This window comes from Thyridium curvatum (genome assembly GCF_004353045.1).
Source record: "Thyridium curvatum strain D216 chromosome Unknown NODE_24_length_455711_cov_82.946811, whole genome shotgun sequence".
Taxonomy (NCBI): domain Eukaryota; kingdom Fungi; phylum Ascomycota; class Sordariomycetes; order Thyridiales; family Thyridiaceae; genus Thyridium; species Thyridium curvatum.
This window is the reverse complement of record NW_022156779.1, coordinates 163,554-178,701: the sequence shown is the minus strand read 5'-3', so window position 1 is coordinate 178,701 and position 15,148 is coordinate 163,554. Positions and strand designations below refer to the sequence as shown.

The window sequence follows — 15,148 nt, the reverse complement described above, 5'->3', positions numbered from 1 at the left end:
TTCGCTTCTCGCTCTTCTCCGCACTTCCGGTATCAAAACTAAGACCGGGGCGCAAGACTCGTGACAGTTGAATGTTATCGATAGTTCATAGTTTCTGTGCGTTGAATAAGTGGCTTTGAGCCTCAGCGATGAAGGTGGAGCATGTGAAAGACAGAATGCATCAAGTGAAGAGGACTCCTCATGAGAACGAAAACGATAGACACCCAAGGAGGAGTATGACAGAGATCAGTTCGAACTCCGATATTCTCTTATCGATGGAGACCTGTGTCCGATGCCGACAAGACTGGACTCACATGAATGAAGACTTGCCGATTTGTGATGCGCCGGGTTAACTAGATAATCCCAAATTCCCCGAGTTTCTGACGGAGTAGGCGCGGGGTGCAGAGTGGAGACGCCCGATCTCGCACTACTTTACTTGTGGTCATTACACGCTCAAACCGCAAGCGTTCAGAGTCTTTGGGGGTCCACGGGTGGATTTTGTTAGGGACTACAGGGACTGCATTGTCGGCCAAGTGAGGGTCAGATTAGTTGACGGACTGCTAACAGAAGTACTTGTTTACCCATCAAGCCCATCGGATTTAGGTAGTGGGATAGCCCTTCAGGGTTCCAGGGCAAGGATGTGACAAGGATATTGATTGTTAAGATCGAGGTAGCTCCTGATGAACTTCCGTCAACTATTCAGACACCCACTTGCGCGCTAGCGCTGCATGACAAGCGCGCTGGGCAGGGCATTTACGGCAGGGTTGGCACCTATCAAATGCCAGATGTTCCCCCATCTGACCTTTGACCTGGCTCGCCGAGTCGCCTGGCACTGGCAGAGGATTGCGCACTGCCAGCCCAGGTGTCTGGTACCTACCAGTGCCGTGCTTTTTCCCCGCATCAAATATCTTGGACACCATCCCCCATCCTTTCCGGCTCGGATGGATAAGACACTGCACAGATTTGATCCCCCTTCCCTCACGTTCGCTCAAACCAATTAAGGCTCAATTCGTTCATTTACTCATTTTTTTCATTTTCATGAGCGAGAGTGCTTGAGACGGCAAGAGCTCGTTGTTTCGGAGCTCCGAGTCCGACCACCTGGCTTGAAAAAAGAAAAACCACCCCCTGAGACCTGTTGTGTGACCCGACCATGAGCCAACCGGCTGCAGCCGGCAAGGATGACATTCCGGCCGCTCGGAGTGAGGCAACGGAAGAAGCACCGGTCAATCCTCGCAAGAGGAAGAAGAGTTCCAGAGCGTAAGTCGATCGCCGTGCTCTTGTGCATTCGGGTGGGCAGTGGTGTGGTGCCGGACCTCGCTAACAAAAAGTCCTCAGATGCGACTTTTGTCATGTCAACCACCAGCCCTGCGACAATGCCAAACCGCGTTGCAGCTATTGTGAGAAGCACAACAAATCATGCCTGTACCTGAGGCCTCAGAAGAAGCGAGGGCCTGCACAGGGCTACCGGAGTGCACTGCACACTATGAGGGAGAGTGCCGCCGCCTGGGGCGCCGCTCTCAACATGATCCCGAGCCTGGGCCCCGTGATCGAGGGCTATCTCAAGCAGTCCGAAGAGGGCAGGCGCCTGAGCAAGGCGATCAAGGACCCGCAGCAACAAGAGTTCTTCATCCAGGCGTGGCAGCAGAGCTCCGTCTTCAAGGCCTTCTTCGGCGATGAGTCTGGTTCCGAAGCTACCCCGGTGCCAGACGGCGAATCCGCTCCGGCACTACCTCCTGCACCCGCCTCCATAGCCTCAGTCGGAAGCCCGACGGTACGGGCAGAGCCGATACCCCAGAGGCACATACCGACCCCATCCCCGTCGTATGATGGTGGTCGGCCCGTACCCAAACCCAGCGCCCCTACGCCCGGAGCAGCGTCACTGTCGCTTTCAGATATTGTGGCCAAGGACGCAGCAATAGCGTACGTCTTGCGCGCCGCCTTCCCCTGTGTGTTACACTGCCTAACTGTCCTCTCTAGATCAAATAACTTTACCCAGACTCTCGGGTCCCTTGGCTTTGCGCCAGACGAGACGCTGGACGACTTCCTGGCCATGACGAATCAGGAACTGATGGATGAGAGCCATAATCACGCGGAACCCTCCCTCGGCAGTGAGATGGATCAAAAGGCTTATTATGAACTATTGATGGGCAAGCAGTTCATGTGAGCCAGGTCTCGTTTCATATGGCCGCAAAATTGCATATAGAAGGTGCAAACAAGAGCTCGGTCGACTGGGCGCCTGGTGTATCGGGCGTGGGCGTGGGCATCGGTGTCTCGCCTCCGCAGAAATGCGCAGGACACCATTGATGTATGTCGATCTACTCCTTCCCACACCACCTCGTGAAATCTACTGACAATCTTCACTACTAGATTTGTTAGAGCCGACCTGTCAACGCTTTCACAATAGAGGCCTGAGCCGAACCGCGTCTATCACAGCATAACCAAACGACATGGCATGTCGTCGTCCATCATGGCTTTGCTTGAGTGCTCCGGCGCCGAGACCATCATGGCAGGCAGCGTAGCGAGCAGCCTCGCAAACATCACGAATAAGAACTCCGAGGAGTCCGCACGGCATCGAGAATACGTTCCCGTCCCTTGCGGCGCAGTCCTGTCGGAGTATCGCCTCGCCAGAAGGTGGACACCGCACAGACGGCCGAGAACGTTGCGAGAGTGGATGTACAACAAGACCAGGTGAGATCCAGAGCATAGAAACGGGAGTTAGAGGATTGGCTTCAGACGGCTGCGCTATGCTGGCCTTGGGTGTTATAGGGAACATCGCATATAGGGCTTGATGGGCATTGTGTCGGTCTGGGTGTGCATAGACCGAGCTACCTAATGAATTGATAATCGGTAGCGCTCATTGAGCTTACAGGCTTATCATCTTGTTGCCTGTACATATTGCCAATTGAATGGTTCAGGAAAAAACACAGAGTAGACGGAAAAATTCGCCCGCTCAAGCTGTACGCGTCACACAAGCGAGAGGCAGCCGAACCAGGTCAGGCCGGGCTGCGCACCCAGTAACCCAGCCCCATGGCGACTTCAGGACAGCACTGTCAGGGCCCCTTCCGGCTAGGCCAATAGCAGCTGGAGTGCTGCCTGCGCCGCTAGAATGACGAGAAAACGTCCCCAGGTGGATCCCGCCGGCGCTCGCTTCCGTTGCGTCAGCCCCGGGGGTTCTACACATCCAGCTTACCACTTCAAAAGCTTGTTCCTTTCTGTGCTCAAATCTTCGGCCGGAGCTGGTGAGGTTCTCATTCGAAAACAACGTGGCTCAAAAGCTGTCCTGTCGTACTGAGGGTACTCTCACGCCGTTCCGCTCAGCCAACATCCGTCGAGGCGGGACACAGCAACAGCAACAGCAGCAGCGTCAGCTTCTCCGCTCTGGGCTTGTCTGACATGCGAGCCTGCTCTCCGTAGAAAGCTGTCAGGGCAGAGCGACGAAACAGAGAGTCGTCCCATGGCGGATCCATCAAGGCAGGGCCCTTCAGAGAAGGACCGGCTGAGGACTCATTATGAGCGAGCCGAGCAGACAGACTCCCCTTCGCCGGGAGATCCCTCCTTCTCCAGCGGCCTTATCGCCGTAGAAGGTGCCGACACGGGCACATCGGCTTCGTCCTCACACCACGCGCAGCCGCCTCTCCCGCCGCCCTACTCGGGCCCCTCGAGCGGCTCCCAGGTCCAATTGGAAGCGCAGCAGGCAGAGCAGCCGAGGGGTCCGCAAAAGTACCCGGGCCTGCCCCGGCTGGACTACAGGCTCTACTCGCCGCCGCTCTTCGCCCTGTCGACCGACGGCACCACCATCAAGTCCTCGGCCCCGTACCTGTCCGGCACCGTCGCCGCCCTGGTGTCGCTCGTCCGGGCGCAGTCGACGGTGCCGCCCAAGCCGCAGATCCACATCACCGGCACCCGCAGCGGCAGGGTCGACTTCGCCGTCAAGCTCAACCTCATGAGCCTGCTGGTGCCCGAGGACGGCCGGCAGCGCATGGACTACATCCGCTGCGTCGGCGCGGGGGAGAAGGCCCTGCGGGGCGGGATCAAGCCCGACGTCAAGCCCGACGTGGGCGAGGGCGGCCTCGAGGCCTGGTGCCGCCGCTTCATCGAGGACCCGGCGTCGGTCAAGACCTTCTGCCTCGAGCGGCAGGTCGCCAACATGGACACCAGCTGGATCGAGGGCCAGGTGCGCAGCCTCGTCGCGTCGACGGGGTACAAGGGCGTCGTCGCCGTCCAGTTCCCCGTGACGCACGCCCGGGTCGTCGTGCAGAACCCGGACAAGGTCAACAAGCTGTTCACCAACGTCACCGCCTTCTTCTCCGGGCGCAACACGTACGAGGTCGTCAAGGCCGTCTGGCCGTTCGCCACGCATCCGCTAGGCACGCCGGGCCGCAGGTGCGTCGTGCAGAGCGAGGAGACGTGGTGGAAAGAGTGGAAGGACCCCCTCAAGTATGCCATCTCGGCGCAAAGAAAGGGCTGGGTGACCAACGAGGACAAGCTGGAGGCTATCATGGAGGGCAAAGGGAAAGGAGTGTCGGTTATTGACTGGGGAGACTACTAGCTTGGTCGGTTTCATTACGACGATGACTTCTATGCTATTCTCGTTTTCTTGTACATAGGGCTACTGTCATGTTGTTTTCCGGCGTTCTTTGTGTCCATTGCCGATAATACATCTCGTCACACAAGTGCATTCATTGCCTTGGGCAGAGGCTGCTTTAATATCTTTCAGAATACAGATCAATCTTGGCTCCTGACAGCCTTGTCTCAGTGGCTACATGCTTGTAGGACGGTGCATTTGAAGCAAGGCGGGCATGGTCAGCATAATTACTATGCATTTTAATCCGGCAATTCCAAAGAAACCAAGCAACAGGTCTTTTATAGCAGCAACCTGCACTGTAGACTTTGGAATAAAGAGCCATCGGATTAACTGACACTGTGGAAAATAAAGAAGGAAAACAACTGGTGCTCAGTTTTGAACTAATTGCCAAGTCGATGAACTGGGGCCGCAACTCTCTCCGCAACGCAACGCTTTAGTTTTACAAGAACAGCGATGAGTCACTCCGGCAGCCCAGCATCTCTTAATTTCAATGCTAGGGCATACTAGAGCAGACGATCCTCCGTTCCTTTTCGTTCCCTCATATCAAGGATGGTAAAGGAAAGAAACAATTGCCCCTGATTGGCATACTGCACCGGGCGGGTCATTGAAATGGCTTGCCGGTCTTACTCACACTTATACGCGACACAGCCACCTCGTGTCCTGCAGAGGCTCCGCCCCGTCACAATCAGGCCCAGCCAGTTCGGGCACCACAAGAGTGAAGCGAGAGTTGGCAGAAGAGTCTTGCACCATGTGCATCGTGAAGGATGAGATAAATCAAAGCCGAGGGCCGTCTATTTCACTTCCTTGATCGTTCCCTTCCAACAAATACTTCAACGGCAAAATAACAAGACCAGCATCTTGTTCGTTCTCTTTACAGTTGTATTCTGAAACATCGTCATTGAGCAAGCGCTTGCATTGATTGCCTTCTGTTCACTTCTTGTTTTCTGACCATCTTACAAGAGTCCATACTCCGCTTCACGACCCGACGTGATACCTCCACCCCCCCTCATTGTTCCCCATCTTGTATCCAGAGAAGAAAGACACCATTATAGTATGGCGGCATCGGAATCACCAGCATCGAGTGCCATTGCCGTCACCTCACACGACACAGCACTCTGCATCATCCCTCCCAGCCACCTGTGGTCCTCCATCGACAAGCTGAGAGCTTTATACGACAAGGCCTTTGAGAAATGGCCGCCTCACGTCAATCTGGTTTACCCTTTCGTGCGTGTCGAAAGCCTAGAGAGGTCGGCCGAGTTGCTCCAGTCCGCCGTGCAGAGTTGGAAACAGCACTCGGCAGACGGGAGACTTCGCATCCAGCTGGACTCGGCCGGCGTCTTCCCGCACAAACACGACAACACGATCTACATTCACGATAGCGACGAAGACCGCAATGCTTCTCTGCAAAGACTGCGGAGGGCCGTCTTGCACAGCCTCGGACAACAGGATGCCAAGTACCAGATGCATCTGACTGTAGGCCAGTCTGACGATCTAGAAGGAGACGCCCATCATTTTCTACTGGACAAAGTCGACTCTCTTCCCAGTATTGAGTGGGAGGCTAGTGAAATCGCGATTTTAGTCCGCGAGCGCATGCAGTTTGACGGCGCGGCCAAGAGCCAGATGAAGCTATGGGGCTCCATCAGCCTGAGTGACGGATCTCTCTCCCGGGCACAGCGTCCCGTCGGCTTCTATGAACTATCCCTCAAGGCAGAGGACAGTGACGAGGAAACGGCCGAGCGAGATTCTTTGCAGAGCACCGGCCCTTATTGTTATAATGATAATACAGGACTTTGGGAAGTCTATCAACACGAGGTAGACGACACAACGTCCACGCCAGAGAGACTTGTCGTCGGCAGCTACAACGTCCTGGCAGAGTTCACCTGGCCCGTCTCACGTGTACGGTATCCTCTGTTGATCAAGAACATTCTTGCCGACAACGCAACGGCGGATGTTCTTGTTCTCCAAGAGGTCACCGACGACTTTCTATCGTGTCTCTTGGACAACGAGGACATTCGAGATGCTTACCCCTTTGTATCTCACGGCCCTCCCGCCCAGTCTGATATCGAGCCGCTTCCAAGCCTGCTCAACATAGTGGTACTAAGCAAATGGCCTTTCGACTGGGAATGGGTCTCGTTCAAGCGAAAGCACAAAGGCTCGGTCGTGGTTCGATTCGCTGACATTGGTTTCCAAAACGATGACGAGTTCGTCCCTGTCATTCTTGCCGCGGTTCATCTCACCCACGGCCTGACCGATGGTGCGATATCGAACAAGAAGATTGAGCTACAGCGCATCTTGAATTACCTCAGGAAAACATACCCAGAGAACCCTTGGATTCTAGCAGGCGACTTCAATCTGTCGTCTTCATCTTTCACCATAGAAGCGGCTTTGAAGAAGAAAGCGATTTCGGCCTTGACTTCCTCGTATCTGGCCGGCTTTGACGACAAGTTCCAGGAGTTTGGCTTCATCGACGCGTGGAGCACTGCCCGCCTCGAGTTTGGCGACTCCTCTGACACGGACGAAGTCTTTGAGGGTGAACAGGGTGCGACCTTCGACCCTACCGTCAATGTCCTCGCAACCAAAATCGTTGGCAGCGGCTTCAATAATCGTCCCCAGCGATTTGACCGGATTCTGATCAGAGGACAGAGCCTACTCAAAGTCTCCCGGTTCAACAAGTTTGGCTTCCTCATGGACAAACCGTCAACGGACGACACTGAAGAAGACGAGCTGGAGCCATCCTTTGCAAGTGATCACTGGGGTGTACGATGCACTTTGAGAGTCGGGAGAGACCCGTCTGAGAAGCTGCCTGACGAGACAGACAGCCTAGTTGTTCCGGTCACGCTTACACCAGCTCCGGAGAGTCTTGCAAGTGCTTCTGAATTGAGCGACACCTTATCTACGCTGGACGTCTTCCCATCAGAGGAGGAAGTCTACAGAAGGAAGAACGTTCTTATTCTCTTGAAGAGCATTATCCTCGAAAGTGCGGCTGTCGAAAGTTCAGATGGTTCCGCTCCCCAGAAGCGACTTAAGCAATCCCTCATCCTTGTGCCTTGCGGGTCGTACGGCCTCGGTGTATGGACATCCGACTCGGACATTGACTGCTTGTGCATTGGCCCTTACAGCTCCCAGACCTTCTTTGCCCTGGCTGTTCAGCGGCTTCGCAAGGCTGCAGATCGCGGGGTCAGGATCCTGCGACGAGTGAGAGCAAATACGGGCACGATGCTCGAGCTCGAGGTCCAGGGAGTCAAGATCGACCTGCAGTACTGCCCTGCCACTGCCATCGCCGAGAACTGGCCTACTGTGCTCAAGCTACCGCCCTCGCACCCGGTCTTCACTCTTTCGACGCAGACGTTGTCCAAGCTCAAGGCAGTGCGCGATATGGACTACATCCGGCGCTCGGTCCCCGACCTGGCCAAGTTCCGCACCGCTCACCGGCTCATCAAGGCGTGGGCCAGGTCGCGCGGGATCTACTCGGCCAAGTTTGGCTACCTCGGCGGCATCCAGGTCTCGATACTCCTGGCCCGTGTCTGCAAGATGCTGGCTCGCGAGAGCAAAGGCCCCGTCTCCGTCCCCGACATGCTGACGACCTTCTTCAGCCACTATGCGCGCTTCGACTGGAGACACAAGATGGCCTTCGACCCCTTGTATCACAGGCAACGTCTGCCGTACACCCGCACTGCCCGCGAGCCGCTGGCTATACTGGGCTACTTCCCCCCGTCGCTCAACACCAGCCACGCGGCTTCCATCCCTTCGGTGCGCACCATCGCAGAGGAATTCGGCCGCGCCAGCAACCTGCTCTCCGAAGAGGGCATGACCTGGTCACGGTTTCTCTGCGGCGACACCAACGCCAGCACCACCCCGCCGTCGCCAGCCCTCCTCGACAGCGCCGGCGCCGTAAACTTCACCAGGGCGTACAAGTCCTACGTCAAGATCGACGTGCAGTACTGGGGCATCTCGCCCTCCCGGGGCGCCTCCTTCGTCGGCTGGCTCGAGTCCCGCTGCGTCATGGTCCTCGTCGACCTCCAGCGCCGCCTGCCGGGCGTGCACGCGCGCATCTGGCCCGCCCGCTTCGTCAGCGCCGAGGACGCCAAGCTCATCACCGCCGCCGCCAGCAGCGGTGGCGACGACGACGACGATAGCGCCGCCGCCGCCCCTTCGGCAGAGGCAAGCCGCGACTACCAGGGCTGCTACCTCATCGGCCTCGAGCCCGCGTCCTCGCACGAGGACAACGCGACAACGACGACGACGGCGCGAGAAGACGCCAAGGTCGCGGCGGGCACGCTGCAGACGGTGCTGCACCGGTTCGAGGAGCAGATCCGCGGCGACGACAAGTACTTTGACGCCAGGTGCCAGTGGATGAGCGCCGAGGTCGTCAAGCGCGGCGACCTGGGCGAGCTGTGCGTCGACAACCGCCAGTGGGGCGGCGAGTACTCCCCGGGAGACGAGGAGGAGGAGGATGATGACGACGACGACGACGACCAGGAGGAAGGCGCCGAAGCGGAAGAGGCGTTCGAGGCTAGGGGTGGCGACAGCGAAGCGCGTGGAGGTACCAAGAAGGTCAAGAAGGGCGGCAAGAAGGCCACACCGCCGGCCAACGCTGTGGTTTCTCGCGCCGGAGGTTCTGGCAAGCTGAGGTCGGCACTCGATGTGCTCAGCCGTCTGCGCTGGGACCCGAACCTGGACAGCAGCGATTATATTGTTGGCTATGAGGACAGGTTCACCGGGGCTAGAGAGAAGCCCCTGGAGCAGTGGAAGAGCGAGCAGACAGATGAGGAGTTCATCCCGCAGCACCGGGTCCTCTATTTCAAGCGCCAAAGCGATGGAGTCATTGTATGGGAGCGGAGGACCCGAAAGGATGAGCTCTTTGGAAGTGGGAACTGAGGCTCAGATTAGCATCAGATATATCATATGCTGAATTCTACTGAGCAGTATTGAAAGTCAACCTTTGATCATATTGAACTTCTGTAATATAACGGGTGTCTGACTGAGTTGAAAGGGAGACTTCACTGAAAGCAACCTATCTCAAATTGAACCTATTCACAAGCAGACCGCATTGCCACATTACTGATTACTATTAATGTGTGAGAGATGCTGCCTATCAACTGAACAACATCCTGGCCCTTCCCAAATGAATGCCCATAGCAACTGCCTCCCTCACCTCTGAACCAAGATCTGACTGGCATTCCCAATGGTGCCCCTGAGATCTGTCCTGGTATCCATGCCTTCAATCAAAATGTAGGTCAGAAGAAAAATGCAAGTGTGGCTGTGTTGAATGAAGGCCGATCAATCATGATGGAGCTGAGAGCAATCAATCATTTTCCATCCTGTGGTTTGTGGTTGGGCTTGATCTCCAACTCTACCAGTCCTGTTCGCAACTTTCCCCCTCCTGGATGTTTCTTTCCCATTCGTCGAGGCGCCAGAAATCCACCCCAAAACTTCCAATTTGGGTGTTGCATCGCAATCTCAGCCTCCTGTCGCTCGGCTTGCAACTGTTGAAGAGCTAGCTCCTTGTCCCGACAGCCAATGGCATGTTGACATTGACGAATCTGATCCATGATCCAGTCGTACTGCGCCTGGTTCGACCAGTCTGAGCCCTGATGTAGATGCTCATGCTGCCCAATGGTCACAATGACAGCACCCTTGGGAATTTGATGATTATTCTCGGTCTCTGAAACCTTCTCGGGGTCGTGGCACTCTCTGCAGTACCTCTCAGCCTTGGGGGCTCCGGGGCCAGAACGACATTTCCACCAACCACCCCGTTTCTGTTGCCACGGCTTTTCCCAGTGCTGACTAGCAGGGTGGTAGTATTTGTCCCAGTCTTTGGCCTTTTGGGGGCCTCCATAGTGTCTCTCAGCCTCGAGGTTTTCTTCCAGCTGTGCGACCTGAGTGAGAAGTTCATTATATCGGTGGCCGGGCTCCTGTGAGCGGAGATGCACACACTGTCGCTCTTCCAAGATCTTGAACCACTCCGGTATTGTTGACCCCTCACAATAGGGTGGAAACAGGACGAATTTCTCCCGGGGTTTTTCACGCTTTGTCAGGTATGCGAATGGTGTATCGTTGAAAGTGAGACCGACCGGGTTGTTTGGTGACTTCTCTGGACGCTTGACTGGAGGCGGCGGTTCTGGGTCAGGGATAGACTCGTCAAATGGATCGCGCGGTAACGGTTTTGGTTTCTCTGGGGGTTCGTATGGAAGGTCGGGCTTATGGATGGTGATGGACTCATCAAATGGTTTCCAGTCGAAAACCTCAGCCAAGAGCGTGTCTCTCTCAAGCTTCCTGAACCAGAGGTCATTGGCCAGATCTTTCATGTCGTCGATCACAGGCTTGAGCCGTCTGTTGTACTTTGCTGTGATCTCATTGTATCTTTGCTCTGAAATTCGGGGCTGGCAACGGCCTCTCTCCCTGTTCAGGTCGATCATCCGCTCTCGAATGTGCTCATATTGAGCGCTTCGTACGTGGACTGGACCATAGATGCTCATCCTGGCAGCGTTTTCCTTTTCTGCATACTCTTGGAGAGCCTTCACTCTATTCTCGTTTTGCTTCAATAGAAGGTCGACATTCAGCCCCTTGCTGTTCATAGTTTTCGGAACAAACTCGACTTCTGATGCGCGAGTGGCTGGGTCAACCACCCTTGGTGGATATCTGGTCCTGAGGGCAAGCTCTGCAGATTGTTTCCTCGTTGACGGGTCTCCGTCTGGTGGTGGAAAAGAGAACTGGTTGACATGTCGTTGTGTTGGTGAGATGTGGTCACAACAAGAAGCGGCATCATCAGTCTGTGGTGTAAAATCTTCATCTCGAAAATCTTCATCTCGAGGGCGAGTGAAGATAGGAACCACAAAGGACTCAGAACTGGCTCTACCAAGGGAGTCCTGTTTTGTGATTGGGATCGGTTGGGCTCGCGCAGGAGATTCTTGAGGCTCGTTCGGTACTGGTCGCTCGACGGCGGGCTCGCAGGGCCCAGAGCGGTCGGGCTTGGAATTTTGGAGTGAGTTGGAGCTTGCTGCAGATACTGATTCGTAGCTCACAGATGATGATGCGGGTTCTTTCTGACGTCTCAGGCTTTTAGATAGACGCTCAGGCACAGAAGAGTGAAGGAGGGGATGGGAATGTGGAGGGGATCGTAGATCTGCCATCAAATATGCCGGAGCACTTCGAGCCTCAGTAGGCTGGGTGTATGTCTGGTCGGCACCCCAGCTGAAAAGAGAAATCTCTTGGAGATCCTCATCCATGGCGATCGTCTTAGAGGCGATGGCTGATGATGATAAAAGTCGAGAACAAGAGGCGACAGGCGAGAGGCGAGTCTGGCGCGTAGGAAGAAAGCGCTGCGATGTAGAGGTGGAGAGGGAGGATGATTATTCGATTGGACAGAGGGAGGGTATCATTAAGAGAAAGGGTTGCTGCAACGGGAGAAGCAGAAGAATAGCTCGAATAGGGGGAGGAAGTAAAGTGAGCGCAAAGTGATCGTGACTTTGTTTGTTGACGGTCAAGTGAATGCGAGGAGGCAGGGCGCGTCAGGGAGCGGTGGCAAGAGCGACCAGTCCAGGGTGACACTCTTTTAAAGCCCTCAAAGTTACTCATATGACAGCCAGGAAAAGGGTCCGAGGGAAAATATCAACTTTGTAATATCAAATCCTTTTAATTCGTATTCCTCTTGGTACAGGCCTTGTTGCTGGCTGATGCGATTCTATGAAGCCTCTTTTCCACCCAGACAGCGCCCACCCCTTTTCAACAACCGGCTGTTGTGCCTTGTCATATCATTCTGACGCCCATATTCTTGTAGACAAGGTATTCAATGTCCGGGAATAGGTTCATTGATCGTCACGTTTTGCAAGGTGTTCTTTGGAAAGAACATCAACTCACCAACCCTCGAAGTTCCAGGCCTCCGCTGTCCACAGCCAACCCATGCTGTGATTCACATGTCGTAAACCAGGCTGTGACAAGGGCAGCTTGCATAGCAGAATGTGACAGTTCACTGGACCTGCAAAGGCTCAAGAAGATATTTCGCATTTACGGGGGTATCTTGCGGTGGGTGAGCTATGCTATCGTACATTTATTTTCAACCGTAATCAAAAATGCACACATCCATCTACATGACGACAGGTCCGACCGTGATGTGCTCTCCTTGTCTCCTCGCCTGCTCTCGCTCTAGAACAATGCTTTGCCTCTCTCTGCGACGCCTGTCAGCCTCCAGGCCTGCAAACCGTCCACGAGCTCCGTGCTTCAGCTTGGTGATCATATCCATGGCCTGGCCTTTGGTAACATCATCTTCCGTCAGCTCTTCTGCCTTGCCTCTGAGCTTGTTAAGGAACTTCAGCTGGCCAGCGGTGGGTGGGCTATTTCGCCAGCGTTGGGATCTTGACACAAAGCTGTGAGGGAATATCTCAGATGCATACTTGTCCCCTGCGTGCACCGCATCGCTGAACGTCGTAGCTTTGGCGATTTCACGAGGAGCTGCAAAGGGCGACTTGGCCACGCCCGGGGGCAACGCCCGGATTTCATAGAGTCGAAAAGGTGCCGGACCTTCTCCGCTCTCGATTGTACGCTCCAACCTCAGATAGGTCCCAGTAGGTCCAGCCAAGATGTACTTTTCCGACCCAACTCCGACCCATGCATACTGGCTGATGGCTCTGATGTGTTTCTCGTCCGAGGTGTCGGCTATGAGGTCCATGACAGAGCTGTACTCTGTAAAAGTAACTTTCTTTACATCCACAACCCCGTCAGACCTCTGGTGGTCGTAGACTTGTGCGGCCCTCGCATTTTCTGCCGCTTGTCGGTCTTTTATCTTGCGCAACTCGTCAACAGAGGCGTTGTTGACCAGCTCGCCAGGATCGAGGCCGAACAAGGTTGGGGTGGTGACAACACCGGTCTCAAGACTGCATACCATATCAATGACATGGCAGTCATCCTTCTCGGGGTGCAGCCTCATTCCTCTTCCAATCATCTGAACAAGCAAATTCCTAGACTTGGTTGGACGAGCCAGAACCACGCAGTCGATGTTGGGTATGTCTGTTCCCTCGGTGAATACACCGCAGTTGACCAGGACCGGAAACTCCCTCCTCTTGAAGGCCTCGAGGCAATCGCTCCTCTCCACCTTGTGCGTGTCACCGGTGACAAAACGAGCGTCAATGCCATAGTCTCTGAACTTCTGGGTTAGGCCAGCAACGTGCGCAAGATCCACACAGAACACCAATGTTGACTTGCGACCGTTGGCCTTGGCCAGCCAGCTGCGAACCGTGATCTCATTGACTTGATCTGTGTTGACTGCTCGGGATAGCTGGGCAGCGTTAAAGTCGCCTTGGCTCTTGACTCGGGAAACATCTGCTGATGATTCGACTGTAGTAAAGGTCACATCAGACAACCAGTTGTCCTTGATCATGTCAACATAGTCCTTGTGATAGACAATCTCATCGATAGCCGTCCCGAGGCGAAGGCCGTCGAACCGGGAAAACGTAGCAGAAACGCCGACGAGATGTGGCGAGTCTTCCCGCTTGCTTTCGAGTCCAAAATGTCCCAGTGTTTTCAGGTAGCCGGGAGCCACGATATGGTGGGCCTCGTCAACAAGAACAAGCTTGAACCGGCTCGGGTCAAATTTGGCAATGCGGTCTCCCGAGATGATGGACTGCACACTGGCAATGGTGATGTCCGCGGCCCCTGATGCGTGCAGCGAGCCCATCTCAATCTCAACCGTCTTGTCGGGGTAGGCACGGGTGCAGTGGCGAGCGGCCTGCTCGACCAACTCTCGCCTATGGGCCAGAATCAAAGTCTGGGTGGCGGATGGAGATACCGGCTGCACCCGGTCAATCAACTGGGTGAAAATGACGGTCTTGCCGGCACCTGTGGCGAGGGATATGCCAAGCCTTTTGTGCCCATTCTCCAGGGAGTCGAGGACCGACTGTATGCAGTCTTCCTGATAATCACGCAGGAGGATCTTGGGGAGGCTGCCGTCTGGTAGTACCTCGTTCGAGCGCCATCGTCGTACTGCTCGCGCGAGCAACACCGGAAGGATTACACCGGGCAGGCCCAGAGGTTTGACTCCTCGTCTGTGGACGGATCTCAAGATGCCGCGACCCCATGGCCCCCACATGAATGGTAACGAATGAGAATGCAGATATCAAAGGAATACCTTGGGTTTAAAAATCGTAGGAGAAACCTGCAAGTCGTGACAAGATGAGCAAAATATGGGAGAGAGTTTTGATGTTGTATGTAAAGTATGGATAGTTAGTACTAAGTAACTCCACATGAATTGTAGGTCCCAGGTCTGCGCACCCGGTCCCGTACACTGGATGGTACGCTAGCCCCGCTAATCGTTAGCCTCCGAACCCTGCAGATGCAAGGTCCAGCGGCTTTCAACGTCATTTGCTGATTTGATTGGGCATTCAGTTTTTAGCATCCTTCTTCAATACCAGCACCTCGAAAGAAAAGCCGACTTGCAGTGAGCGTCACGACTACTCACCAACATTATGCGCATAGTGACGGGACAGCTCTGAACCCCCCATCTCTGAGCAAGGCCCCAATCACTTCGAGGTACCCATGATCAGCGCAATGAAGTGTCGTTCCAAGGCAGACAGCAAGGCTGGTCTCGAG

General features: G+C 55.0%; 4 protein-coding genes across 4 annotated transcripts; 2 read left to right on the top strand and 2 right to left on the bottom strand.

Annotated features, from left to right (window-relative positions):
• Window positions 1-1,129: 1,129 nt before the first annotated feature.
• Window positions 1,130-4,528, top strand: E0L32_004836 (uncharacterized protein; the record flags this gene model as incomplete). Its single annotated transcript, XM_031139290.1, has 6 exons — window positions 1,130-1,236; window positions 1,372-1,899; window positions 1,957-2,139; window positions 2,197-2,284; window positions 2,384-2,667; window positions 3,394-4,528. 6 exons carry the CDS (start codon window positions 1,130-1,132, stop codon window positions 4,526-4,528), a joined length of 2,325 nt encoding a protein of 774 aa, XP_030996717.1.
• A 1,089-nt stretch (window positions 4,529-5,617) lies between these two features.
• On the top strand, window positions 5,618-9,442 carry E0L32_004835 (uncharacterized protein; the record flags this gene model as incomplete). The annotated part of the gene is made up of 1 exon (XM_031139289.1): window positions 5,618-9,442. One exon carries the CDS (start codon window positions 5,618-5,620, stop codon window positions 9,440-9,442), a length of 3,825 nt encoding a protein of 1,274 aa, XP_030996716.1.
• A 431-nt stretch (window positions 9,443-9,873) lies between these two features.
• E0L32_004834 (uncharacterized protein) lies at window positions 9,874-11,793 on the bottom strand (the record flags this gene model as incomplete). Its single annotated transcript, XM_031139288.1, has 1 exon — window positions 9,874-11,793. One exon carries the CDS (start codon window positions 11,791-11,793, stop codon window positions 9,874-9,876), a length of 1,920 nt encoding a protein of 639 aa, XP_030996715.1.
• Window positions 11,794-12,650: 857 nt separating this feature from the next.
• On the bottom strand, window positions 12,651-14,648 carry E0L32_004833 (uncharacterized protein; the record flags this gene model as incomplete). Its single annotated transcript, XM_031139287.1, has 1 exon — window positions 12,651-14,648. The coding sequence occupies one exon, from the start codon at window positions 14,646-14,648 to the stop codon at window positions 12,651-12,653; it is 1,998 nt and encodes a 665-aa protein (XP_030996714.1).
• Window positions 14,649-15,148: the final 500 nt, after the last annotated feature.